Source organism: Macrotis lagotis, chromosome 4 (genome assembly GCF_037893015.1).
Source record: "Macrotis lagotis isolate mMagLag1 chromosome 4, bilby.v1.9.chrom.fasta, whole genome shotgun sequence".
NCBI classification, from domain to species: domain Eukaryota; kingdom Metazoa; phylum Chordata; class Mammalia; order Peramelemorphia; family Peramelidae; genus Macrotis; species Macrotis lagotis.
The window spans coordinates 175,655,512-175,683,489 of NC_133661.1; the positions used below are offsets into that span (position 1 = coordinate 175,655,512).

The 27,978-nt window shown below is 36.1% G+C and overlaps 1 protein-coding gene across 4 annotated transcripts in view; it reads left to right on the top strand.

Annotated features, from left to right (window-relative positions):
- Nucleotides 1-27,978, top strand: part of SHC4 (SHC adaptor protein 4) — a 198,649-nt gene that overhangs the window by 59,518 nt on the left and 111,153 nt on the right. For all 4 annotated transcript variants that reach the window (XM_074234728.1, XM_074234731.1, XM_074234729.1 and 1 more), the window contains exon 3: nucleotides 4,835-4,905. In XM_074234728.1, coding sequence (XP_074090829.1) covers nucleotides 4,835-4,905 — 71 coding nt within the window. The remainder of the gene's footprint in view (nucleotides 1-4,834; nucleotides 4,906-27,978) is intronic.

Genomic DNA, 27,978 nt, shown 5'->3' on the forward strand with positions numbered 1-27,978 from the left:
CCTGATCACTTACTATCACTGGGAGGGAAGGAAGGATAGAATTTGAAACTCAGAACTTTTAATAAAAATGTTAAAAATTTGGGAAAAGATTTTCTTTGACTGGATGAACCCAAGTCAATCACTTAAACTTATTTACTATCTCTGGATCTCACATATCTATTAAATGATGAACATATTGATCAACTGCCCAATTAATCCAAAAGCATTTATTTAAAAATCACTCTGTGTCAAACACTGGAGGCACAAAGACAATTGAAACAGTTCTTTTCCTTAAGGTGCTAATTAAGGATAACAATCATCAAGGATAACAATATTGTACCTAGAAGTAAATGCAAACATTTACACAATAAATACAAAGTAATTTCAGGAGTAGGGTAAACTGTAGTGTACCCAGGTAGGGTTTGAATTGGACCTTGAAGGACTGTATTGGATTATAAGGAGGCTAGTGATGAGGAAGTTAAATGTCTATTTGGAAGAAGACATTTTGCTGGAATATAGAATATATGAAGAGGAGAAATGAATGTGTAATGAACCTGGAAACAGGAAAGAGGCAGGAGATAGAAAGATGGCAAAGGGTTTTGAATACCAAATTGATGAGTTTATCCTGAAGGCAATTGAGTGTCAGTGTAACTTTTTGAGGTGGAGAGGTAGGATGGGGTAGTGGTGGAATGATGTGGTCAGAGCTGTGTTGTAGAAATATCTTAAAAGGAATAGCAAATTGTACATAATAAAATTGCAGTTTCATGTGCAATTATATTTATTAATATTTTATATTATGAATTGCTTGTTTTATTTAATAAATTCAAAAAGAAATTAGTAGATGTGTAGGAGATGGATTGGAGAAAGAAGAGATCTGAGGCAAGGAGACTGCTAAAGAAGAAACGATGAAACTTTTGCTTTCACTCTAGTTCATACCTGTATTAATACACCAAATCCCTTCTTACCCAACCTTCAAAAACATGAGCTTCAGCCTAAATCAGTTTATGCAACAAAGAAGTAGACAAATGTCATTTTTAGATACTACACTTTCTCTTTCACAGATCTTGCCGTTCTCCAGGGAAAGGTCTTTGACTAAAATGGGCTTTTGTGAGTCAGTGATAAGATCAATTCCATTCTGGGCTTAATGTTAATTTGTTGCAAAATCCTGGCTCCATTTTCTATCCCTTTTCTCCACTTTCTCCTTAGAGTATCCTCTCCTACCCAAGGTAGAGTGGAAACTCACTCTTGGAGTGATCTTGGGGTCTGACTCATGTTTCTTTTGAATATCTCATTGTATTCATGTAAACTGGGTGGGAATCATATCCCTAAGGGCCTATTATTAGCTGGCCAGTAAAGGTGGGTTCTGAGGAGAAAAATGTTGGAGGGAGAAACATCTCAAGTCCTTTACTTGTTGGCAAAGTAGGCAGTCACCCACATGGGGCTGATCTGAGGAGCTCTAGGGAGGACATTTCCCCACTCTCAGGAAATTCTATCCTGATTTATTCATTCTTTGGGCTAGTCATTGCCCTCTAAAACGCAAATGCTACTTGGGGGGGAATAATCAATTTTGCCTGAATATTAGATACTTCATTTAGGAAATGCTCTCCCCTGGTCCATATTATGAATAGCCTTGATGTCAGATAAAGGAATTTGAGAGACTAAGACCTGGAAGAAGCTGCTGAAAAAAGATAGACTTTCAAGTAGGGCCAATCTTGGGGTGGGAGCAGAGATGTGCTTGTAACACAAGGCAATGAATGGTATATTAATTAGAGCAAAATGCTTTAATTTTAATCTGCACAACTGGTTTGTTCTTCATTAGTTTCTTAAATCTGGACAATCCACAAAAGAATAATTCAAGCCCTGATTTGTAGTATTTGTTGATTTCTAGTTGTAAATGTTCACTCTAAAATTTAACAATCAGCTCACTTCCCTGGTACTAACACACAAAAAGAGAATTCTCTACTTGACTTAATAAGATTTTTGCCTAAATAAAAAACTTCCTTCTCCCAGGTCAGCCTTAAATCCTATCCTCCCATCTTTAGATTTCAATAGCAAAAAGAGAAATTATATAGTGATTAACCTTGAACGAGTTGTGACTTTTCCTTTCTGATCTTCTGTTTCATCATTGGCAGAGAAGATAGATTAGGTGACCTCTAAAGTACCTTCCAGATTCAATTTTCAACAATTCTGAAGTTCAAAGGTATGTATGACTAGATGGTAGGATATTAGCTGGAGTAGAAGGAAAAACATAGATTTGGAAATGGAAAGGATTTTAGAGATCTTTTAGTTCAACATCTTCATTTTACAGATGAGAAAACTGAGGTATAGTGAGGATGTAACTTATCCAAGGTCATTGTGTCTCAGGTAGGATTTGATTTCAGATCTTCCTGACTCCCAATCTAGTGCTCTAATTAATATACCATCTATTGCCTAAATTAAAATGAAAAGTGAGAATGGTGAACTTGATAATGTACAAGGTTCCTTCCAGCTCCAAATCTATTAACCTATTATTCTTTTTTTCCCATTAAAGATTTTGTTTATTTTGAGTTTTACAATTTTCCCCCTAATCTTACTTCCCTCCCCCCACCCCCCACAGAAGGCAACTTGTCAGTCTTTTACATTGATCCAAATTGAGTGTGATGAGAGAGAAATCATATCCTTAAGGAAGAAACAAAAAGTCTAAGAGATAACAAGATCAGACAATAAGATATCTGTTTTTTTCTAAATTAAAGGGAATAGTCCTTGAACTTTGTTCAAACTCCATGGCTCTTTATCTGGGTACAGATGGCACCCTCCTTTGCAGACAGCCCAAAATTGTTCCCAATTGTTGCACTGATGGAATGAGCGAGTCCTTCAAGGTTGAACATCACCCCCATGTTGCTGTTAGGGTATACAGTATTTTTCCTGGTTCTGCTCATCTCACTCAGCATCAGTTCATGCATATCCCTCCAGACTTCCCTGAAATCCCATCCCTCCTGGTTTTTAATAGAACAATAGTGTTCCATGACATACATATACCACAGTTTGCTAAGCCATTCCCCAGTTGAAGGACATTTACTTGATTTCCAATTCTTTGCCACGACAGACAGAGCTGCTATAAATATTTTTGTACAAGTGATGTTTTTACCCTTTTTCATCATCTCTTCAGGGTTTAGAACCAGTAGTTAACCTATTACTCTTAAATCCATCTTGTGAAGTAGGTGATATTATTATCACTATTTTACAGATGAGGAAACTGAGACTGAGAAGAGCAGTGACTTGTCCAGTTCACACAGCTCTTCTTAATTCCATGAGAGACGTTCCATGAGTGGTTTCACACAAATAGAAAAGGATGTTTATGGGTGGCATATTTTCTTAGAAAACCACAACATAACAAGGTCTGTGTTCTATTGTGTTTTTATTTATTTTGCTAAACATTTGCTAATTATATTTTATTCTGATTTGACCCATGAGTTTGACACTTTATCACCTAACTACTGCTGGTAGAATGTAAAGTCCATAAGGACAGGGGCTGTTTTCTTTTTTGCTTTTGTGTCTTTCCTGCCTAGCCCAGTGTTTCATTACTAGGCTTAATTGCTCCTTGAGTTGAGTGATCTAGGGTTCTAGGTCAGAAGAGATCTAGGCTGAATCCTGTCTTTCCAATTTACTATCTGAATAGCCTTCACTAAAACTCTTAATACCACAGGCAACTCCCTGGTATTTATCTACTAAATTACAAGTTATAGATCGGGGAGGGTAGGTTTGCTCTTCAAGAGTTCCATAGTTGAGGAAACCACATGTCAGGATAGGACAAAATATACTGATACCTACCTCCCCAGCACTCTATTCATTCCACAATAAATATTTAATAAGGACCAGCTATGTTCAAGACCTGAAAAGAATGATAAAAAAAGGAAGTAAGCATAGCCTTTGTTCCTATGCTTTGCTAAATAATTGACTTAATCTTCCCAGCAATTTGATTTGAGGGCTTAGTCACCTGGGCTCTAATTCCACTAAAAATCCTCAATGGTTTCTCAGAGGGAGAACCCAGTTTCTGACAACTCTGCCTATCCATTCACAGCACTTACCAAATTCCCAGAAAATCTCAGGCTGCTTTAAAAGGAGAGATGAACAGGAAGGCTATAATTTCTTTTTTTTTTAAAGAAGCCTTTTAAAAACAATATTTTATTTTCCCCATTTATATGTAAAAACAATTTTTAACATTCATTTAAAAAATTTAATTTCCAAATTCTATCTTTCCTTCCTGCTGCCCTTCCTGAAACAGTAAGCAGTATAATATTGGTTATACATGTTCAATCATTTAAAAAATATTTCCATATAAGTCATTTTGTGGAAGAAAACTCAAAAGTTATCATTTCTAAGAAACTTCCAGATCATTTTCAAGTTATCCCATTTGATGCTTACAAACCAAACAAGGAAGGACTGCCAGGTGGAGCAAATAGAGCACCAGCCCTGGAGTCAGGAGAACCTGAGTTCAAATCTGACCTCAGACACTTACCTAGTGTGTGATTTTAGGCAAGTCACTTAACCCCATTTCATCATTAAAAAACAACAACAAATTGAACAAAGTCTTCAAGGAATGAAGTCCCCCATCCTGATGAGCTTCTGTATATTTTTACCCATAGTTTTACTGATCATATGTCCCCCTTGATATTCAGAAATCCCAAACTAATATACAAATGTGCAAACCATGGGAAAGTCAATAGGACCTGATTTGTTAGTTTGACAAAACACAGTTTCTAATATCTTCAATGTGAGGTTGCTAAAGTGAAAGCTGTATTTTATGTCATGATCTACATTTTCTATGAGTTTGGCTTTTTTTCCCTTCATGTGACTTTTCCCCCCCTTACTCCAGTACATAGGTTGTGTTGAAGTGCTGCAGTCGATGAGATCCTTGGATTTTGGCATGAGAACCCAAGTTACAAGGTAAGACTATAGCATGGCAATGAACTTTAAAGCCATAGTTGAAATTCAAAATTGTTTCTTGCTGTGTATCTCGAGAAGGAATGTTCTTCCCTTCCACTCCAAATTCCTTTGTGGGTTTTCAGCGATGTACAGAGAGAATATAATGAAGTAGATGGCTGGCTTCAGAGTCAGAAAGACCTGAGAAATTCCACTTCTGAAATATGCCATTGTGATGGCTAAGTAAAAGATTGACTGGATGTAAAACTCCTTGTAATCCATCTTGCCATGTGGAAACTCAGCCCTTTGACTTGTCCAAGGTCATACAGGTGTTTTTCAAGGGTATGCATTTAAGCTAAAATTTTGTTATTTATTTTTCCATATATTCTTTTTATTTTGCTACATGTTTTCCAATTACATGTAAAACATTTTAACGTCATTTAAAAAATCTTTTGTTTTCTATTTTTACTTTATTTTTTGTTTTTTCTTTTGGACTGTGTCATTTAACTTGGACTAACAAGGAAATATATTTTGTGTGAATAACCTATATCAAACTGTTTACTTTCTTTGGAGGGGGGAGAAAATATGGAAGTCAAAATTTTTTTAAAATGAACATTAAGGGGTGGTTAGGTGGTGTAGTGGATACAGCAATGTATCCTGGAGTAAGGAGTACCTGAGTTCAAATCTGGCCTCAGACACTTAATAATTACTTAGCTGTGTGGCCTTGGGCAAGCCACTCAACCCCATTGCCTTGCAAAAAAACTTTAAAAAATGAATGTTAAAATTTGTCTTTATATAATTATTTTAAAAAATTTAATTCTAAATTTTCTCCCTTCCTCTTACCCTCTTCCCTCCTTGCTATGGTAAGCAATTTGATTTTTATTATACATGTGAGGTCATGCAAAATATATTTTCTTATTAAACATGTTGCAAAAGAAACAAACACATAACAAATAAAAACAAACAAAAAAGAAAATGCAAATAAAAATAAAGAAAAATTTGAAAGTATACTTTGGGATTGTATGTACAGTTCATCAGTTCTCTCTCTGGAAGTTGATAGCATTTTTCATCAAGTATTCCTTTGGAATTGTCTTGTATCATTATTTTGATTGGAATAGCTAAGTCTTTCATAGCTTATTATCCTTACAATATTGCTGTTATTGAATACAGTGTTCTCCTTGTTCCGATCACTTTATTTTTCATCATTTAATTGTGTCTTCCCAGGTTTTTCTGCAATTATCCTACTCACCATTTCATATAGCATAATAGTACTCCATCACAATCATATAGCACAACTTGGTCAGATATTCCCCAAATGATGGACTTTCACCTGATTTCCAGTTCTTTGCCAACTCAAAAGAGCTGCTATGAATATTTTTATACATTTAGATCCTTCCTTTCCTTTGAAATAGAAAATTCCTTGGCATATATATGTAGTAGTGATATTGTTGATTGAAAAGGTATGCACAATTTTATAGCTTTTTTGGCATACTTCCAAATTGTTCTCCAGGATGATTGAACTAGAACAAAATTCCACCAACAATACATTAGTGTCCCAATTTTTTCACATTCCTTCCAGCATTTGTCATTTCCCTCTTCTCCTGTGTCAGCCAATCTGATAGGTATGATGTGGTAGTTTCAGCATTGTTTTAATTTGTATTTCTCAAATTAGCAATGATTTAGAGCATTTATTCGTGTGACTATTGATAGTTTTGATTTCTTCTTTTGAAAATTGCCTGTTTATATTCTTTGAACATTTATCAACTGGGGACTGGTTTGCATTCTTATAAATTTGGCTCAGTTCTCTTTATATTTGAGAAATGAGGCCTTTATCAGAGAAACCTTGCTGCAAAATTTTTCCTAGTTTTCTATTTTCCTTCTAATTTTGGTTTTTATCAGTTTTGTTTGTGCAAAAGTTTTTTAATCTCATATAATATAAATTATCTATTTTATTCCCTGTAATTCCCTCTATTTTTTAGTTAACATAAATTCTTGCCTTGCAGGATTTTGTTTTTAAAAATTCCATTCACACCTAATTTTTTTCTGGCAACTACTTATTGCATATAGTGAGATCAACTTATAGTGAGTCTAGAGAACTGTGGTAGTCAATGTTTACTTGGGGTGTCTATACTGAGTAGCTCAATTAGGACAGATTTTTTTCAAATTATTTTAATGGATTTGGAGAGGTCTAAAAAGACAGGTGAATTTGTAGGTAAAAAAAATTTTGAGGCAATCTAGATTAAGTGACTTGTCCAGGGTCACACAGATATGTGTCTAAAGCTAAATTTGAACCCAGATCTTCTTGACTCTAGGGACAATGCTCTATCCATTGCAAAGGTGGAATTTGAAATTTGATGGTTTTTTAAAAAAAGTGTTGATTAAAAAATATTTATGGGAATATTAGTTTAAAATTCAATTCTTTTATATTTCTCCAAGTCATATTCTTAGCCACTTAAAAGCAGATACTGTGTCATAAACTCCTTGGGAGCAACAAGAATTTCATTTCCTTTCTTTTATCTCTGGCACCTATTATTGGCCAACCATTTAGTGACTTTGAATTGAATCTTCATCTTTGTAGAATTGCTTTTGTTTCTAGGTTCAATCAAGGACAGTACCTGAAAGCAAATGGTACAAGTGATGCCAACTCTAGACAGAAAGTTTAATCAATTTGTTTTTCAGCTCTTAAGGGGATGTGGAATAATCTAGGCTTATAGAATGTTATTGTTGAGACAATCTTAAGAGATCACTTAGGCAAATCCCTGTTTTTAAAGATGGGGAACATAGACCAGTAAATGTTAAGCTACTTGTCCAGGGTTTCTCACAGGTACCAGTAGGCAGAGCTGGGAATCAAGCTCAGGTCTTCTCAGTCAAAATCCAGGAGTCTTTCCACCACTCCATAATGTTATAGAAATTACATTACAATTCATACAAACTCAAGACACAATATGAATATCCAAATAAAATAGGGACTGGACCTGTGATTTCATTGGAAAAGAGAGGTCCTTATAAGCATCCTCTGTTAATGTAGATCACTACCTTTTCTGTAATACATATAGTCTTGAGAGCATTTTAGCAAATTGAGAGGATAAATGACTCTTCCAGAGTTGCATAGCCACTATGGGTCAAAGGTGGGCCTTGCACTCAATTCATTCTGGCCCTGAGGCTGACTTGCTCTCCACTAAACCACACTTCTTCTACAATCAAATTATTAACTCATTGCTATTTCAACATTCCTTCTTCAATATAAGCTATTGACCAAAAATCTTTGAGAAACAACAGGTAACCCCTGAAATTAGCCTTCGATTTGGAGTCAAATAATCTAAGTTCATTTCCTGTTACTGATATTTACTTTCTGAATTACCTCAGATTACTTAACTTCTCTGGGACTCAGTTTCCTTATCCATAAAATGAGGTGATAATCATCAAAATATTCTGCTCTGTTCCACTCATATCTAGAGTACTGAGTTCAATTCAGGGTGCTGCATTGAAGAAAGGATATGGATAAGATGGAGAGATCTGGAGGAGGAAAATGAGGATGGTGGGAAGCCTTGTGATACTAATATATGAAAATTATCTGAAGTCACTGAGCTTATTTAGCCCTGGGAAGAGAAAACTTTGGGGTGTGGTAGAAGAACCAGACATAATAATTATCTCCTAGTATTTGAAAGAGTATCACCTAAAGGAGAGACTAGCCTTGCTCTACTTGGCCCCAGTGATTAGGGACAGTGGGTGAAAAGTTTATGTGTGATTAAAGGAATAACTTCTTATTGCCTAGAGATGTTTGAAAGTAGAATAGGTGGGTGGCTTTCAAGAGATACTGCATTCAAGTTCTTCAAGTATTGACTGGATAAATGCTTGACAGAAGTATTTTCAAGGAAGTCTTTTTTCAGAGATAGGTGGGGACTAGTTGCCCTCTGAAACTTCTTTTGACCCTGAGGGTTCTTTCTGTGAATGAATTTTTAAGGTCCTTCCATCTCTAAGAATTAAATTCTGTGCTCTATTATTACCTAAATGTCTTATATGTATCATTAAAACTTCTCTATTTATTAAATTTTTCATATTTGGGTATATGTTTAAAATAATAATTCCCTAATAAAACCCTCGAGAAGGAGCATGGCATTATTAAGATTGTGCTTATGGATTCAGTCATTATATGGGCTATTTAAATTTCAAAGGCTGCAATAATCAGTTTTTCAAGGCTGCAAATAATCAGTTTTAAGGAAATGCTTGCCAGTGAGCCTTAGGTGAATCACGTAGGAATGTGAATGAATTAATGGAGTCCATTGCCATTACTGAAAAACAATTGGAAGCAGGTGTTTTCCAGGTGGTGAATTACGGCAAATTCTGCATAAAAGGACATGATATTATTGTGAATAGTAGGGAGAAAATGAAATGAATTTTCCAAAGGTCTCGAGAAAAGGAAAAGAGATGATCAAGGGAAAATAGGGTCTTAAACCTGAGAAGAGATAGATTCTTACTATTCTCTTATAGTATCCTTCCTTGAAAAAAAAATTCCAAGCAGTATGGTATTGTTAAAAGAAAAATCCTGGTTCAGGCTTTGTCCTGTTCAATTAAAGGCAAATTCAGGAAATTAGACAAAAGGGAATTCACTGGCAGTTGGAGTGGGGTCCTGCCACCAAATCCAAATTCCAATTTGATTTTATAGTAAAATTATTTACATATAAGGATAAAACAATCCCAATTGGTAGACATTTTAATGAGGAGGTAGGATAAATGTCATTTCAGCTCCTTCCCATTACAGCATCATTGGGAGAAGTTAGTTCTCAGGTAATGGAAATAGTCCTCAGACAATAGGATTATTGCAGCCTGGCTGAGCACAGTACTCATGGGTTGAGCAAGGTAAAAAATGGGTGTCAGTAACTATATTTTGCTCATTGGTTTGACTTTGCACAACTCCCCTCCCCCCTTAGGTGCTAAGAATATTCATGGTACAGCATCTCTATTATTCCTCTATCCTTAATTATAATCTTTGCTACTTGTGCTAAATCAATTTGAGTACCATCTGAGGGCATAAACCAGGGTTCTTAAACTTTCAACAGGATACAAATGTTCTGTGACCATGAATATTACAAAAAGCATAATCTCATGTTTCCTTCAACTCCATAAAAATTAAACTTCATTAAAGAGAATAACATCAAGTTTCTTTTTAATCTAGTAATTTACTCCCAATGCTCATTTAATTAGCACATTTTATCTTGTTTCCCAGATGTCCCATGTAGTCATCTGGTCCTTGAAAACTGGTTTGGACATTCTGGATTGGGCCTTGTTCTCAGGGAAGCTCTGAAAGGGACTCTTCCTAGTAGTTCTGTTTCTATGGTTTTAAGTCACTTGCAGAGTGACTAGGTAATTTTGCTAAAATCTTCCAGTAACAAAGTAAATAAAATTTAGTTGAACTTCCCCAATTTGATTTTCCAGGATTTAGCTCATGTGATGATGATTAACTCAACCATAAAGATCTGACCCTGGTAAAAGAGCTATAAAAAGAACAATATTTTAGAAACCAATTCACCTGAAACTTCAGAGTATTCCAGCTTTTTATACATTATTTGCTCTTTATGCCTTTACCCAAACACTGTACCTTATATGGACAGTGTCATTCACATACTAAAGGAAGAGTGTCTTGACTTGAAAAATGAGCCCTCCATCAGACAAGGACTTCAAACTAGGAAAAGACCAACATGATTTGAAATTTTTTAGAATTATTAATACAATTTTATATGTAAAACCTTTAATCTAATTTTGGGAATTTATTACTCTAGTCTATATTTTTCATTAGACACACTTGGAAGCTAATTGAATTGAAACACAAACACACACACACACACACACACACACACACACACACACACACACATCTTAGTTCTTATAAGTCTAATAGCCTGATCTTGTTGCTTCCTCAACGTCCACTATTCCATTAAATTTATAAAAGCTTTTATACATTTGTTTTATCCTCCCTTTTTTAGGATACATATATTATCCTATATCATCTTGAAGGAATGAAGTATTTTAAGGGAACCTAATCTCATACATGAATATACAACTATTAGCAAGGGGACTACAAGTCTAAGAACTTATTTTCTTAGTTGCTTAGACTATGGAATCAACCATGAATCATATTAAAATGATAAAATCTTTCACACTTGCATCCTATGATAGTAACTCAGATATTATAGTAGTAATCTCCTAATTAATAAATTTAGCATTTCAGTGATAAACTTCATTGTTCATTTCCCTGATAAGAGAAACATGCTATAAGAGGAAAAAAAGGGCCATGGTTATAACAGATTGATCCGACACAAATTCTAACAGGGAACAAACTCCTGTATGATTTCAGATAAGAGTAATAATAAACAGGGACAGCTAGGGGTGAAGTAAATAGAGCACTGGTCCTGGAGTCAGGAGGACCTGACTTCAAATCCGACCCCAGATACTTAATACTTATTTGTGGAGCTATTGCCTCGCAGAAATCAAAAAATAAAACAACCAAAAAAAAAGTCATAGTAAACAGTCAATCATATAGTTCCACATTATTCACAGAGTATCATAGCCATACTCAGAATTAACTAGGTAGGAAAATTTCCTATTCAGGATAGAAATGATACTATGGGGAAATTGAATCAAGAGATTTTTATCTTTGCAAGGTTGTCCCTCAGCTTTTCTCAGGGACAGATATCCACCTGTAGCAGTCCTCAGACAGCTACATCCCATATTACCTTTGGGTAGTACATGCCATTCCCCTTGAATTCTCCCTCGCTATTGTCTTCATGACTCTTTAAACAATCTTACTTGAAATAAAAACTTAAGACTGATATTAGATTATAGTTCCATAAGATTTTATTTCAAATGACAAAATTTCACTAGTCACAGCTTAGGGTCAGATTATTATTATTATTTTTGCTTATGTTTCAATAATGTTAGAAAATTGGAAGCTAATGATTCCATGAGACATCAACAAACAATAAAACAAATTCAAAAGAATGAAAACATGGGGGGAAATTTAAAATATCTCACTGGAAAATAGATTGAGAAGAGATAATTTTAAAATTTTTGGACTAACTGAAAGCCATGATTAAAATCATATAAATTATGAAGGAAAACTGCCCTGTTATTCTAGAACTAGAGAGTAAAACATAAATGAAAAGAATCTACCAATAATCTCCCGAAAAGGATCTGAGAATGAAAACTCCCAGGGAAATTATAGCCAAATTCCAGAGATCTTAGGTCAAGGAGAAATGATTGTAAGCAACCAGAAACAAATAATTATAATAACAGCTTCTATACTAAAGGATTAGAGGGCTTGGAATATGATATTCCAGAAGGTGAAGGAGTTCGGACTACAATAACCTACCTAGCAAAACTGAATATTTTCCACTGGATAAAATGGATTTTTTGATCAATGAGAGGATTTCCAAATATTCCTGATGAAAAGACCAATGTTAGTTTTGGGGGGTCTGTAGGTTTTGGTGCTTCCAAGGTGGTGTGATACACACAAAATGTGGTCACTGCTCTCTTGGTCTGCATTCTGCTTTTTTATCCAGGAAAGCCTCTATTCCTCTGAAGCATTAGCACTCCTCTTGGCCCTGGAACTCTAACCAGGTACCCTAGTCTTCTATGACTGAAAGTGCTAGTGCTCTTCTTTGCCTTGGAATTGGGATCTGCTTTCTTGTGACCAACCATACACATTCCTACCTTCCCTGAAAGCTTCAACACAGAACCATTTGTGGGCAATAGAGTTGCCAGTCAGTTTCAGCTATACTCAGTACTAGCAAAGGGTTCCCTGTAATCCCTTTCTGACCAGTTGCCAATCCTTTTACTATCTATGGACTGAGAGCCTTGAAAGTTGTTGTCACTATCACAGTCACTTCAAAGTCTGCCATGGGTGCTGCTTTTGCCTATGGTCCTGTCCACCCTGGTGTCATAGACTGATTTTTGCCAAGCTCCTAAGTTGTCTTAGCCTAGAAAATTTCTTACTCTTATTTTTTAAAATTCAGTTTGAAGTATTATTTTAAAAGTGTTTGAAAGGGGACGTTGGGAGAGTTACCATTGAGGTAACTTTTGCAGGTTCTATTGGTCTCATTTTATAGAGAGGGAAACTGAATCAGAGAGAGATAAAATGGGGTACAAGTCCAAAGTCCCACAGCCTATCAGTACCAGGGATAACCTTCAAACCCAAGTCTCTCCTGTCCTTCAGGTCAGTACTCTTTCCAACTTTATGGTGCTCTCTCTGAAAACAAAATAAACCTTGATTGGTAAGAACAAGTGATTAAAAAGAAATAGGACCCCTAGAAGCAAGAGTTTGGATTATTCTTCTTTCCTTAATGAACTAGACTGGATGCTCTCCCATTAAAAAGTTAACAGAAGCCTTTTATCCTTCAGAAACTATTTACTTTGTATACAAGTGGGAAAAAATACACCTTTCTTAATATTGAGAGAGCAACATAGGCTAAAAGAAATGCCTTGGGTCTAAGAATTGCAAGAGGAAGGCAATGCTGATCTATCTCTCCCAGGATCAATATAAAATCTTCAGTTTGGCTTATAATACCTTTCATAACTTGGGTCATCCCCTCTAGCACTAGAGTTAAGGGGAATCTGGAAAGGCTTCTTGAAGAAGGTGGGGTTTGAGCTAGGACTTGAAGAGAGCCAGGAAGGCCAGAAGATAAAAATGAGGAAGGAAAGAATTATAGGTATAGGGGACAGTTAGTGGAAGATGGGGAATTGCAAGGAGATCAGTGTTCCTAGATCTTAGAATATAAGGAGGGGTGAGGTGGGCCAAGGGTATGTGTCCAAGGAAATAGAGGAAGGACCCTGGTTATGAAGGGTACAAGCCAAATAGAGGATTTTCTATTTGTTTCTGGGGTTGATAGGTAGCCACTGGAGTTTATTGAACAGGAGCTGGGAAGGTGATGTGATTAGACTTGTACTTTAGGAAGATCATTTATTAAGTACATACTGTATGCAGGAACTAAGCTAGATTTTAGGGATTCAAAGATAAAATGTAAGTGACCTGCCCTCATAGAGTTTATATGCCTTTAGGAGAGAATATTTTATGCAACATTAGCATAATATATTACACTTGATTGTTTTTCTTTATAACAAGGGAAAGTTCAACTTAGAGTGTGAGGGGGACAAATATTTTTCAAAATGAAGGCATCAATAAAACTCATTTTCTAAAATCTTCATTAAAACAGGTAGTAATCCTTTTAAGATGTTCTGCACATCCTTGATATGAGGGGATGTCTAACCACTCTTTGTTAATCTATTTTCTTCTTCTCCATATTGCTTAAAATTTTAACATACATTCAGTATTCAAAATGGAAAACTAAGATTTGGGTTGGTCAAACCTTGGAGAAGTCAGCCACAAACCAGAACTTTTGCTGGAGCCATGGGGACTGCTAGGCATTAGCAGCCAGGCATTAATCCAGTCTGCCTTATTCATGAGATTGCAGGCTCCTACTTCTATGAAGCAAAATTAGAATCTGTTAGGGAATTGGTCTCCCTGTTAAAACAGGACATAAGATTCATTCTCTGTTTCTGGGTATAAGGGTCTGTCTAAGATCACCTATTTATTGTCCCTCTTAGAGAGTGAGAGCGAGAGTGAGAGCGAGAGTGAGAGAGAGAGAGAGAGAGAGAGAGAGAGAGAGAGAGAGAGAGAATGAGAAGGAGAGAGAGAAAAGGAGGAAGGAAGGGAGAGGGAGTGAGGGAGACAGAGAGAAGGAGGGGGAGAGGGGGATGGAGGGGATGAGAGAGAGAGAGAGAGAGAGAGCTGTGCTTTCATTGACTCGCTGTGGCCAGTAAACAGTCTGTTTTGGTGATTTGGTATGAGGTAAAGCAACAAAGAAGCAGAGATCATAATTCAGAGGATATTGTAATTGGGCTAATTTCCTGTTTGTAATGTTATTGCTCCTTAGCAGTGACTCTGCAAATTTAATTCGCTATCTTGAAATTTTAATTCTTTGGCTTCAGTAGGACATTAAGGAGAGTTCTTTGGAGATGAACACATTCTTGTGTGTGTGTGTGTGTGTGTGTGTGTGTGTGTGTGTGTGTGTGTAGGCACAGCTATCATCAGCAAAACAACTCCAAGGTGCTCTAGAAGATTTGTATAAAAGACTGGTAAATTGCCAAGAATTTATAAAAACTTTGAATTTTTGTTTGGAAAAAATATTTTGAAATAGTTAAATACATATGTATAGAAGTAGTATGTCATTATAGGCATATAAGACAGTGGACAGAGACTCATGCTTGGAATCAAGATAAACTAGGTTCAAGGCCCATCTCTGACACCACTGCCAATATGATCCTGGGCAAGGCATTTATGTTCTTGGCAGGTCTCTAAGACCATAGGTTGTAGAGAAAGTACTGACCTTAGGGAGCTCTCTATACCAATGAAATCACAGGTCTAGTTTTTATCCTAAAGTTTAAATATTTATATGTTTGTTATAACCCTCCAGTGTAAATCTCTGTTCATTTAAAATTTGACTGATCTGTCTTTATATTAGCTGATAACTGTGTGAGAGGATGTGGGGTTGTTTCTGAATGTACCTCTGGACACAGATGGGCATGTTTATCTACAGACAAATTGGATGAAAAGATGTGGACATGTGTGTAGTCTAGCTTGCCATTGCTAAGAGCAGGTCATAGGATTGCTCATGTTTAAGTATCTCAAAAATTCTTATCCATATATTTTATATGTACAACCTTGGGCAAGTCATTTAAACCACTATGGATTTTCTCATCCATAAAATGAGGAAGATTGGATTCACTGGAAAACACAATGGATTTGGAAAGGACCTTGGTTTAAATTCTGCTTCTGATACTACCTGTGTAATTTTGGACAACTCACTTAACCTCCCTAGACCTTAGCTTCATTTTCTTTAAAAACAGGAGTACTGTATTAGATAGTCTCTTAAGATCCTCTCTAGGCCTAAATCTATGATCCCATATGATCCGTTTAAACTTTAAATCTATGATCCTAAGTATGTCCATAGAGACATTTAAATGAAAGAGTTGGATAGACAATTTTTACCTTTTACTACTTTGCCACAACTGGTCCATTCTTTCAGTTCCCAAACTCTCTTTTCCTAGTCATTTGACCTAAGAAGCAAATCTTATATTTATAATTGGAAGCTGTCTTTATACCTGAATTGAGAATTCTTCAGCAAGGTGTTTTAACAAATCTTTGGAAAAATGTCTATGATAATCACTTAGTCATAGCTTTTATTGTCTTCCAGTAAAGTGTGATGGACTCTGTTAGAAAGCCCCAAAAGTATCAAAGTATTTTGAAGGATACTATGAAAGGTAATTTTATTTTTCTGGCCAGCACAGTAACAGAATTTGTTTATTTGATATTTTTCTTGCATTAAAGCCTATTCTAATTAATTTTATTTTGTGTGATTAAAGGAAGGAAGGGCAGATTTTCTGCACTGGACATCTTTCCTGTCTCTTTTTCAATCTTCAACCTCTTTCTCTATCTATTAGTTCCTTCCCTGCTACCTCCAAATATGCTCATCTCCTCTATCCTTTAAAAATAAAGCTTCACCAGAAGACTCTCCCAAAACTCTCTTCTGCCTCTACACACTTTTTGAGAAGCCTCGTGAGCTTAACTTTCATCTCTCTGCCACAGACTACCACATCTACATATCTAGCCCCAGACTATCCCCTGAGCTTCCATCTCACACCACTAGTTACCGATTGGGTATTTCAAACTGGGTATCCTACAGGTATTTCAAATGCAGTGGCTTTAAAACTGAACTCTTTGTTATTCCCTTTCCCCAAATTCTCCTTTCTTTGAAACCTCTATATTTTTATCTAAGGTACCTCTATCTTTTTAGGCACCTATTTCCATTACTTAGCTGTAAGCCTTAGCTCTTCATGCTCTCTCTCACCCCACAAAATGATAATTGTGAAATTTTGGTTGAAATCTTCATGATTTCTTGTATCCAGCTTCTTTTCTCCATCTAAACAACTTATTATCTTAATTCAAGTTCTTATCATCTCTAACCAAGAATATGGTAGCAGCATCCTAATTAATATCCCTGCATCAAGTCTCTCACCACTTCAAGTCACCCTACACGCTGCTGCTAAAGTAATTTTCCTTTAATACAAATCTAACTAAATGCCTCTCCTGTTCAATCAATTCTAATGACTTCTTATTGCCTCTAAGATAAAATAGAAACTTTTCTGTTTAGCTTCTAAAATCCTATGAAATTTGTCCTAAAATATCATTCTAGCCTCATTGGACTGTATTCTCTCTTCCCCACTCTGTAATTCAGTCAAACTGGCCTTTCCCCCCCCTACTCTTCACATCCAACACTCCATCTCCTATCTCCCAGTCATCCCCCAATCTCAAATTTATTTCCTCCTTACCTCTGTTTCATAAAGACCTGAGCTTTAAAAGGTCAAGGTCACTCACTGCATCCAGGGCCATCTCCAGTTATTATGATCTATAACTGGTCACCCAAATGGCTCTAGGGAGAACGTGAGGCTGTGGACTTTCCATAGTGGCCCCCCTCACTTAACTCCAATTCACTTGCATGAACCCCCTGATGGCATGATCTTCTTTGAAAACAAAGGACATACAGAAACAAAGTTCTCACCTTTTTTTAGATGAAGGTCTAGTACCATTTTTCCCAACTCCCCCTTCTGCAACCACCAGTGCCCTCCCTTCTCTTCATTTCAAATATGTCAGGACTTTTCTATCCTCTGACTGGCTTAGGGCTCCAGAAGAGATGTTTGGACAATGAGTTTCCACTTGTTTAAACTGTTTTTGACCACTGTCATTTGATCATATTACTCAGAGAATCTCTCCCAAGCCTCTAACCGTTCTCTCCACTACATACGATTCCCCCTTTACCCTGCTTTTCGAACAGTTATCACCCTAGTGAAAATATCTGGATATCTTTAATATGACTACATTATCTGAGAATTGTACAGCTAATTTGCCTAGTGAAGAAAATATCTTTGACAGGGTTTCTTTCTTACATCTTTTTTGATATCATCTTCCCAGCCCCAAATGAATCCAACAACAAGGTCCCCAAGGTCTCAGGAGAAGTCATGTCCAAGCTGGTCCTGGCACAGTTTATTGGGAGGAGAGAGCTCTGTCCTGCAGGGTCTGACTTGGGGAATTCCTGACCCAAAGGAGATGATATTTCCAGGTCAGAGAACTAGGACTTCTAGGTTCCAAAGCTAGAGCAGCTCACTCCCTTCTAGAGAAGTCCAGAATTCTGACCTCCTGTTAAGAGGAAACATTGTATGATGAATCTCTGTTGGCTCAGCATTCTTTGCTAGAAGAGGTACTTGCTTTTATTTCTGACTTTGGTCTAGTCTCTGTCATGCCACTCTCTGACCTTCCCAACCTCATTATTTAAACATCTGTTCTATCTGCCCTCTAGCCTTGGTTCTTGCCTGTGTTTCTCAATCCCCTTTCCCAATTCTCCTCATTTTATAGGTTCCACTGTGAGGAGGGTCATTTGCCATCTCTGTGCTGACCCAGATCTGGTCCTCATCTGTCCTCTTCTCAAGTTTATCTTAGTCCAATAATACCAATGACCATTTTGTCTGATAAGTTTGTACTTGGCTTTCCTTTAGTTAGCTACAATGGGCATCCTAGGAGTTCTTCACTTGGGGTCCATGAATTTTTTAAAAATAATTTTAATTTTAATAACTGTATTCAATGTAAATGGTTTCTTTTGTAATCATCTGTATTTTATTTGATACATTTAAAAACATTATTCTGAGAAAGTGTTCATAGATTCTTCAAACTATCAAAGGTATTCATGACACAAAAAAAGTTAAAAACCTTTGCCTTGTGTTGTCCAATAGACACATCTGTCATATTCTCCCTAACCATAGCCAATACCTGTACATCTGTCCTCCATCCTAGTTAATCTTTTCAAACAGGGTCTAGTTCTGATAATTTTAATTTAGTGTTCTTAAAACAAGAAGGAATGAGAAATGATAGCAATGCTAGTATGTCTAGAGAAAATTAAATGGACTAGTTTTTCAGTATTGATAATATCAACATGTCCCCAAGCCCTTCTTATTGTCCAGAACCAGGAAGGAATGCATAGTAGTGCCTCATTGAATGAAATCAATACTCTGGAAATCTGTTGTTTAATTTCCTACAATAGGCAGTGCTAAAATAGTGACTCTAATTATACTCTACTAAATCTCATGCAAAGACTGCCAAGAAGAAAAGGGTTTTCTTTCTTGTTTTGACTGTCATTAGTGGCTAGTTCTGATTCTAAACATATACTATTACTTTTCTATCAATGCTCTTTTGAACCATTGTTTCTGGATGTCTGAAAAGTCACATTTTCATAGAATTAGGATGCCTGGGAATTTTTTTCTAGGAGATGGTCAATCTCCAGGCACTTTTTTTTTGAGAATGGATATCTCAATCTCACTCAAGGTGAAATTGCCATGACCACTGACAGGACTGACCCCTCTGCTGATCAACAAAGCTTTGATTCACTGTTTATGATCCAGACTGCTTCTTCTCTTAACCTTTTCTTAGGCTGCCTGTTGGCATTTAACTCTCCATAATGGTTGGAATTAGTGTGGACATCCAACCCACTTAGAGGGATATTGCAACTCAGAACTCCCAAACTCTAGCAATCCACCAGTCTCAGCCTCCCATACTAGCTGGGATGACAACTTTCTCCACCACACCCAACCTGCCTAGCAAAGTTATGTTTTTTTTTTAAATGTAGTTTAAGATTCTACTTTATGGAGGAACTATTAAATGAACTCCCTTAACTATTCTGTAGTGGTATATTATAACATCTTAAACAAATTACTTGAGGTATCTCTATGCAGACTCACCCATGGATAGTATTAGAAGTCCTAATCCCCCTCAGAGATCACTATAAGGGTTTTGACAAAACTACATTTAAAGTAGTCCTGGAAAACCAACATCTAAAATAGGGTATTCTATGTGCAGGGGGTGAACACTCTGAATCTGGATTGATAAAACCTTAGGCATTTGAGATCCTTGACTTCCCTAGGGATAAGTCATACCTTCTTAATATCCAACATTGAAACTCCAACTTGTCATGGATTCAAATGACTATGTAACTAAATGATCATACCATAATTTAAGTCTCTTTTCCCACTGAGGGAATCAATTGAGTTTTTCCACCTTAATACTATGGATTCTGTTGATAATGATAATAGTTTATGCAATACTTTCAGGTTTGCAAATCACTTTACATGCATTTCCTCATTTGATCCTCACAACAACCTTTTGATATTTCCTTTTCCTAGATGAGGGATTCAGGCTTAGGGAAATTAATTGTCTTGTGTAGTTATTATTGAAGGCTGATTGGAATCCAGGTCTTTCTGATGCTAAATTCAGTTTTCTACCCATTAGACTATGCTACCTTCCCCAGCCAAAGTCATACTTTCGATTTTGTCTTATTGTTTGTCTCCACATTTCTTTTGGTTTTGAGTCTAATATTTCTCAACATGAAAGAGCTTTTTAAATTTCTCTGGCATGTACTCAGGAACCTTCTGGCAGAATTAAAAAATATGTATAGCTATAGTCTATTCTGAGTCTCTTTTTGGGTCCCAAGGAAAATGTTAAGCTTGGAAAGAAAGTAAAGGGAATTCTGTCCCAAAGCCAGAGTTCTAAGTTTATCTAGAGGTCATGTTAGAACCCCTGACTCTTGAGAGTCCCCAAGGAATTTAACCAGAAGCATTTAGATTGTGTCTGCTTTTAAGAGAAGGAGGAAGTTGGGAGAATTTCAGAGCAGCTAGTTTTAGCTTTGCTTTACTAAATTGCTAGAAAAATTAATAAAGCCGTCAATTTGTAAGTTTCCATAGGGAACACAGAGATAGATGGGAGGCAACAGCAGTTCATTAAAAACTAATCACAGCCAAACTAACCTATTCTCATTGGCAGGAAAAGAGCTTTGTGACTAGAGGAAATGCAGTAAGCACAGAACATCTCAATGACAGTGAGGAATATTTGCTCCATTTCCGGATGGTATTCTCTTAGGGAAAACAAAAAAAATGTATAATGGAATATAAATATACCCATGTAAAGGCACATGACAAACTCATTTAATCAAATACTATGGTTTATGAAACTTTTTTCACTGTCAGTATGAAAATACTTTGAAAAGGGTTTTTTAAATGTATTTCAGTGGATCAGCATGAATAGCCATTCCATTTAGTACAGGTTGCACCATCTCCATCCCTATTTCACCAGTGTTATTTTTATCTATCTCTTTTTGAAAATTCTTCTTAAAGGATTCACATAATCCTCTATTTTTTGTTGTTTTCAAGGGTATTTGAAGATGTAGTAGTACTTGAGATGATCATCTTTTGTCTCTCATTTTTCTCACGTGACCAATTCACCTCCCTTACAGTCCTATAGGTCCTCTTTTTTTCTTTTATGTCAGTTCTTATATACAAGTTATCAGTGGAGGCCTGCAATTCATTTGGACCCACCATATAATTTTTCCCACTGATCTTGGAGTTGCCTGTCATTGTGATTCTTTCAAGTAATATCACCAGAAGATTATTGGTGAGCTTTTGTTGTAGTGAATGTTTCTCAACAACTACTGTTGTTGAATCACATCTAACTCTTCATAACTTCATTTGGGGTTTTGAGATATTAGAGTGGTTTGCCATTTCCTTCTCCAGCTTATTTTACAGATGAGGAAACTGAGGCAAACAGGATTAAGTGGCTTGCCCATAGTCACATTGCAGGTAAGTGTCTGAGCCTAGATTTGAATTGGGACTAACATTCTATCCACTGTGGCACCTAACTGCCCTTACCCACTCATATAATTTCCTAACTGAATGATTAGATCAAGAAAACTTTTATTAAATGCTTATTAAGTTCTAGGCACTGTGCTAAGTGCTGGGGTTGCAAATCCAAAAGCAAGACAAATTCAACTTCTAGGAGCTTACAAGGAAAAGACAACACATATAGGAGAGTGGTAACTTGGGAAGGATGTTTTGGTTTGCGAAGTTACAGGGATATGAATAGAAGCATGTGGAAATTGACATCTTTCAAGAAATAGAAATGTTTATTTTCAAAGCTAGAGTAGAAAGTAAGGAGAAAAAAGTAAAGTTATTCACTGGATTACCAAGTTAGGGATGGAGATAAGTAGGTGGAAGCCAGTACAAATTGTTGGGACCTGTAGTCCAGAGCAGGATGGTCCAGGAGGGGACCCATTGTGTGGGAGAAAAGTAGAGTCTAACTATGGCACATATGCTTTTGTCTTTTTTTGAATTATTTAATTATTTAATGATTGTTTTTAATACCCATTGTCAAAGTCAATGAATTTCAGAGAAAATAATAATGATAAAAACAAATGTGATCAGTTATGGGCCAATATAGACTCCAATGATATAAAGAATATAATATAATTATATTTAATACAATTCTGAGCAAAATATCTCATACATATATATATTTTATGTTCAACATACACAATTCTGAATAATAGCTTAGAAATGTGTTATGAATGGAGCGCATGTCAGAGCATTTTTGACTCTATGAAACATTTGTTGAGGGATTCAATATAGTCTTACTTCATGCACAGTCACAATTTTTCTGAATTGATAGTTTTTAAAATACTTTTTTTATGACTAAAGTTGTCATTTGGGAATTGAGGACCTTCTCTCTCTCTGTGACCCTAGGGATACTGGTGGCAGCATAGCATAAAGATAGTTGTGTTGGATCTAGGCCAGGATAGATAAGGAGAATACTTACCACCCAAGAACCCAGGGTTTCAGCATGGTACCCTCCCTCCAAGTATCTCTGAATACTCTGAATCTCTGAAATATATCTGAAATAGAAAATGTTTGCTATAAGCTATGAGGTAATTGTCACATGAAGACATAATCTCACAAAGGTATGGCATGAGTAAATATGTTCTGTTCTTCCAAATGGTTCTTGATAAAAGCACTCTTCCTCATACTGCAGTACAATGAAAAAAACATTGGCTCATAACTCAAAAGACCTGGATTCAAATCCTGTCTCTGATGCTTACTACCTTGAACAAGTCTCTCAATCTTCTTGGCCCTAAGTTCCACTTCTGTAAAATGAGAAAATTGAACTCAGTATATTGAGTGTACTGTAAGGTCCTTTCCAACTCTGTATTTATGATCCTAGGAACATATAAAGTAGCTACACAAGGCAAAATATTTGAGCCTAATATATGTTGATTTCTTTAAAAAAAAGACAAAACAACATAAAACCTATCTCAAAATTGAAATCTATAGTCAGTGAATTGGCTGAACTCTCTCAAATGCCTCTTTCAATAATTGTAATAATAAAAACAGTGGCTAATAAGAAGGGTGATCTCTACCTATGTAGTAGCCACTTGAATAGCAAGCATGGGGGGAATGTTGAGAGCAGCAATACTATTAAAGAGTCCTACAGTTGACTTAGGAATCCTCTTTTCTGACTCTTACTTTCTCATTCCCATGTCCCCTGTATTCAGTCTACCTCACCTTTTCAAATGTGTTATTGATTAAACATTCTACCCTTCATTACCTATTTTTCCCTCTTTCCCTGGGATCATATTTGTCTGAAGTACTAGAATTCCTAATTAGATTTCTGATTAGGCTAGAAATGTCAGAAAGAGGCAAAGCTAGGAATTCATGCCTCTCTTAGCTCTTCTGGGCTGCTTTGTCCCACAAAACTTGTCAAGGGCTGAGCATAAATTTTTTACTATTTATATATCTATAATTATATCCATATAAATCTATATTAACTAATAATATTTTTGGAATTACAATGTAAGCCATATTACCAATGAGTATAATAATAAAATGTAATAATACTGCATGAATGGGCTTTGAGGTGGGGGCTTCACATACCTGTTGTAAGGCAAAATGAGTTGAGTTTTAGGAAAAGGGGTTTATGAAAGACAGTCTAACCACAGAAGTGATTGTATGGACAAGGTGGCAACATTCATGACCTTGAAAGCATTGGAAAGTGGGGGAAAGGTGCCTCAGAGCAGAGATGCCATGACATTGGGCAGGGTGACTTGAATGGCAGTGGCAATTGTACCTTTTGATGAGGTGCTGAAACAAGACTTCATGTGTAATTTAGGAATTGACTGGTGGTCACAGGAAGGGAGAATAATTTGTCTAGGTTCTTGGATGGTTAATACATAGGCTTTCCTTACTACCACAGGTATGGAGGAAGGTCTGAGATGCTATTGCACTGGGGAGAATTATATCTTAAGTATTGTCCACAGACCTTAGGATACCAAAAAAGAGAAATCTAATCACTGATGGTTTAGAGTCTATATCCCAGGATATTTCTGTTGCATCTGATTCATCTGGATCTTGATTCTTTGACTTCAGGTCCTATTACTGTTTCCTGAATCTCCCTCATCAGTTTTGACCCCTATGGATGGTTCTCCAAGTCTGATGGAGCTTCAGGAAAGATTATACTTTTTTTTTCATTGATTGATATTTTCTGAGCAATTTAGTTATGATTCAAGTACTGCCTAGCCTGCAACAATATCTTGAGGAGCCTGTTTAAAAAAAATGAGCATATTAAACTGTGTTTATCTAAATGGTTGTTGTCCCCTTCAAAATTGTCACCCTGGGAGGCTATATACTTATACTAACCCAATGCAGCCATTTCTCAAAGCATTTTTGTAATGCCTTTTTTAGAATTGCCTTTGAGGCCTGCAATGTATTCTTTTATATTTTCTTCAATAGTAACTGAGGGCAAATTTAATTTTTGAAAACAGCCAGACATCATTCAGAACTAAGATTGGTGAATACTTTACTTTTAGTCCAGAAACCATTTTTAAAATAGATTTTAATTGCTATCTTTTGCTTTTATGTCACCTAAATTTCCCCTTGAATTCTTTCCCCTCCCACCTCTCAGAGAGCCATTCTTTACTGTGAAGAATTTAAAAAAAAATCAATGTATGGGAAAAAAATTGATGCTATGACTTTCCACCCCTGTGAATCTCCCCTGCCCACACCTTGAAGAAGAGTGAGATAGACTTGCAAGATAAAAGTTTGAGTCAATAATTGAAATCATTTGAACAAGGGGTGGCTGGATGGCACAGTGAATAGAGCATCAGCCCTGAAGTCAGAAGTACCTGAGTTCAAATTCAGCCTCAGACACTTAATAACTACCCAGCTGTGTGGCCTTCTGCAAGCCACTTAAACCCATTGCCTTGTTGAAAAAAAAGAAATCGTTTAAACAGACATAATTGTGCAGGATTTTGAGAATTCACTTGTGAAATAGCACAGTTTTTCTCCCTTAGGGAATTTATTAGCCAAAAAAAGGCTCTATCTCACTTTAAATCTCTTTATGTTTTTATTTCTTCACATTAACTGAAACTTGACTTTCCCCCACAGTAATTCCAAACTCTTCAAATACTGACAACTCCTCTTCAAACTCCCCCATTTCATTGAGCCTAAACTTTTGCTCTGGTAGTATTGTACAACCACTTCTCTTCTGATTTTTTTAAAAAAAATATTTTTATTGATGTCTATTGATCAAACTATTGATTAATTTTTTTTTAAAAGTATCCCAGGATTTTTCAGTATCCCTATCCTTTTTCCTTCCAGAGAGTTATCCTAAATAACAAATAGTAATTTTTAGAGATAAAGAAAAGAAGAAAAGATTATAACAACTAATCAATACATTGAAAATGGCAAAAACATATGCAATGTGACACTTGTGAACCTCCCACCTCCAAGAAGAGTTGGGTTGGGAGTGTCCTTTTATATTTTTTCTTTTGAATCAAAATTGATCTATAATATTGTTAATTCATTTGTGATTTTTTTTGGTGAGGAATTGTGTAGTCATTGTTGTATATTGTTTTCTTGGTTCTGTTTACTTCACTCTGTATCAGTTCATGTAGATTTTTCCATGCTTCTCTATAATTAACACAATTATCATTCCTTAGAATACAGTAAAATTCCATATAACAAAATTTGTTTAGCCCTTCCAGAATTGATCTGCATCTGCTTTATCCTCAATTCTTTGCTATGACAAAAAGTATTTCTTTAAATATTTTGGTGGATATGGAGATTTCTTCTTTTCAGTGGTTTCCTTGGGAGTATGAGTCATCCTTTATATTCATTTTCCAGATTCTTGTTACTATAGAATACTGAACTCTCAAATACTTTTCCATCTTCTTCCATGATTTTAATCTTAATGTATTATCTAGTTGTCTTAATCCTAAAGTGGGTCATTTTAATCATTTCTTCCTTTAACCTTCAAATCTCTTATTTCCCTAATTTCCTTTCTTTCTGCCTTGCTAAGCTATAGTGTGAGGTTATTCTTCTCTTTCTGCTCCTAATTTCTAGAGGATGAATGCTGCTGGAAGAAATTGTAAAATTGTGCTGACTTAGTCTAACATATTTTGTATATACATGTATGTATGTATAAATGTATGTATGTAAATATTTATGTATATCTTATCTAAGTCTTAAGTTCTGTAAGGCAAACTTTTTATTCATTTCTATGGAATTAGTTGTGTTCCCTACATTGGCTTTTCAACCTCTTTCTTTTCTCTTCTAGTACTGAATTCTACTTTCTCTAGCCTCCTTCTGAGATGGTGCCCAGTCTCACACTTTACTGAGACAATTGAAGGCATTTGATATCAACTCCCTTGGCATCCCTCTTCCTTCATGGGATTTAGTAAGAAGGCTTTGGTTTTAATGGAAGGGAGGCAGAAATTTTAATCTCATTTTTAAGCAATATAGATTTTTTCAGATATTTTTCATCTTCATTCTTTCGCTCTTCCCTGACTTCTTGCCTCAATAAACTATGCCTATCTCTACGTTTTTTAGGCTCTTCCATTTCTTTGCAAGCTATATCAGGTTTTTGCTCTTTCTCCCAGTGTGAGCTCAATTGTTATGAAGAACTGGCGAGTAAGGAGTAACATTATCATCATCACTAGCTTATTATATAGCACTTTATCAACATTACCTCATTGCTAAGGTTCAAAGGCAATGTTTAGATAAATTATTTAAAGAAGAGGAAAAACTTATTCTGGTGAAATGTTTGTCCTCGAAGAGGATCATGACATCAGGGAGTGCTGCCATGATATGCACATGAATTGAATTTGAGTGAGGGGATGCTGTGTAAGTGACTTGCCCAAGGTCACACAACTAGTAAGTGTCAAGCATCTGAGGCTTGACATACATATTCCTAGAATCCATGCTTTAGTAGATGATCTTCATGATTTGCAATAGTTAAAAAAAATCATCACCTGGTTTCTGACTTTCTGGAGATAAGTTCTAAATTTACAGCTAAGCTAGTCACCAACAATAGATACCCAATCTGACCCATAGTCATAGGACCTCATGTTTAGAGCTGGAAGGAATATTAGAGGCCAAAAGTTCTAAGCCCCTCATTTAATAGATGTGGAAACAGAGGCTAAGAGAAGATAAGTGACTTGACAAGGGTTACATACCTCATAAGTATCTGAACTGGGATTTGAACCCAAGTGTTTCTTATTCCAAGTCTAGGGCTCTCTGCCTCCCTGCTACTTCATGTAGCTTCTCTGTCTCTCTGTCTCTCTCTCTCTTTCCCCCCCCCCCCCTTTGGTTTTGCAAGGCAATGGGGTTAAGTGACTTGTCCAAGGTTACACAGCTAGGTATTAAGAGTCTAAGACCACATTTGAACTCAGATCCTCCTGACTCCAGAACTGGTGCTCTATCTACTGCACCACCTAGCTACCCTACGTAGCTTCTCTTTGAAGTCACCCTGGTTTGGTAAAACTTTCCTCTTCTTTTCCTCCATTAGCATAGTGTTCAAGAAACCAGTACACTCTATGAATCAAAGCCTTTATAAATGGCTGTGTACACAAATAACTTACTACAAGGCAGGATATAATAAATACAAAAGCAATCTAGATAAAGTGTTATGAGAAAGGTAGGGAGGGATAAATTTTATTCAGCCTAGAGAGAAAGGGAAGGCTTTTGGGGGGATATAGAATTTGAAAAACAGGAAATATATTATGAGGTAGCATGCAAGAGTCTCATTAGTTATTGGAATGAACTTGGCAGATCACAGCTAAGAATGGCCATGCACCATCCCCCAAAGATTTAGAAAGAGCTATCAAACACTCCATTCTT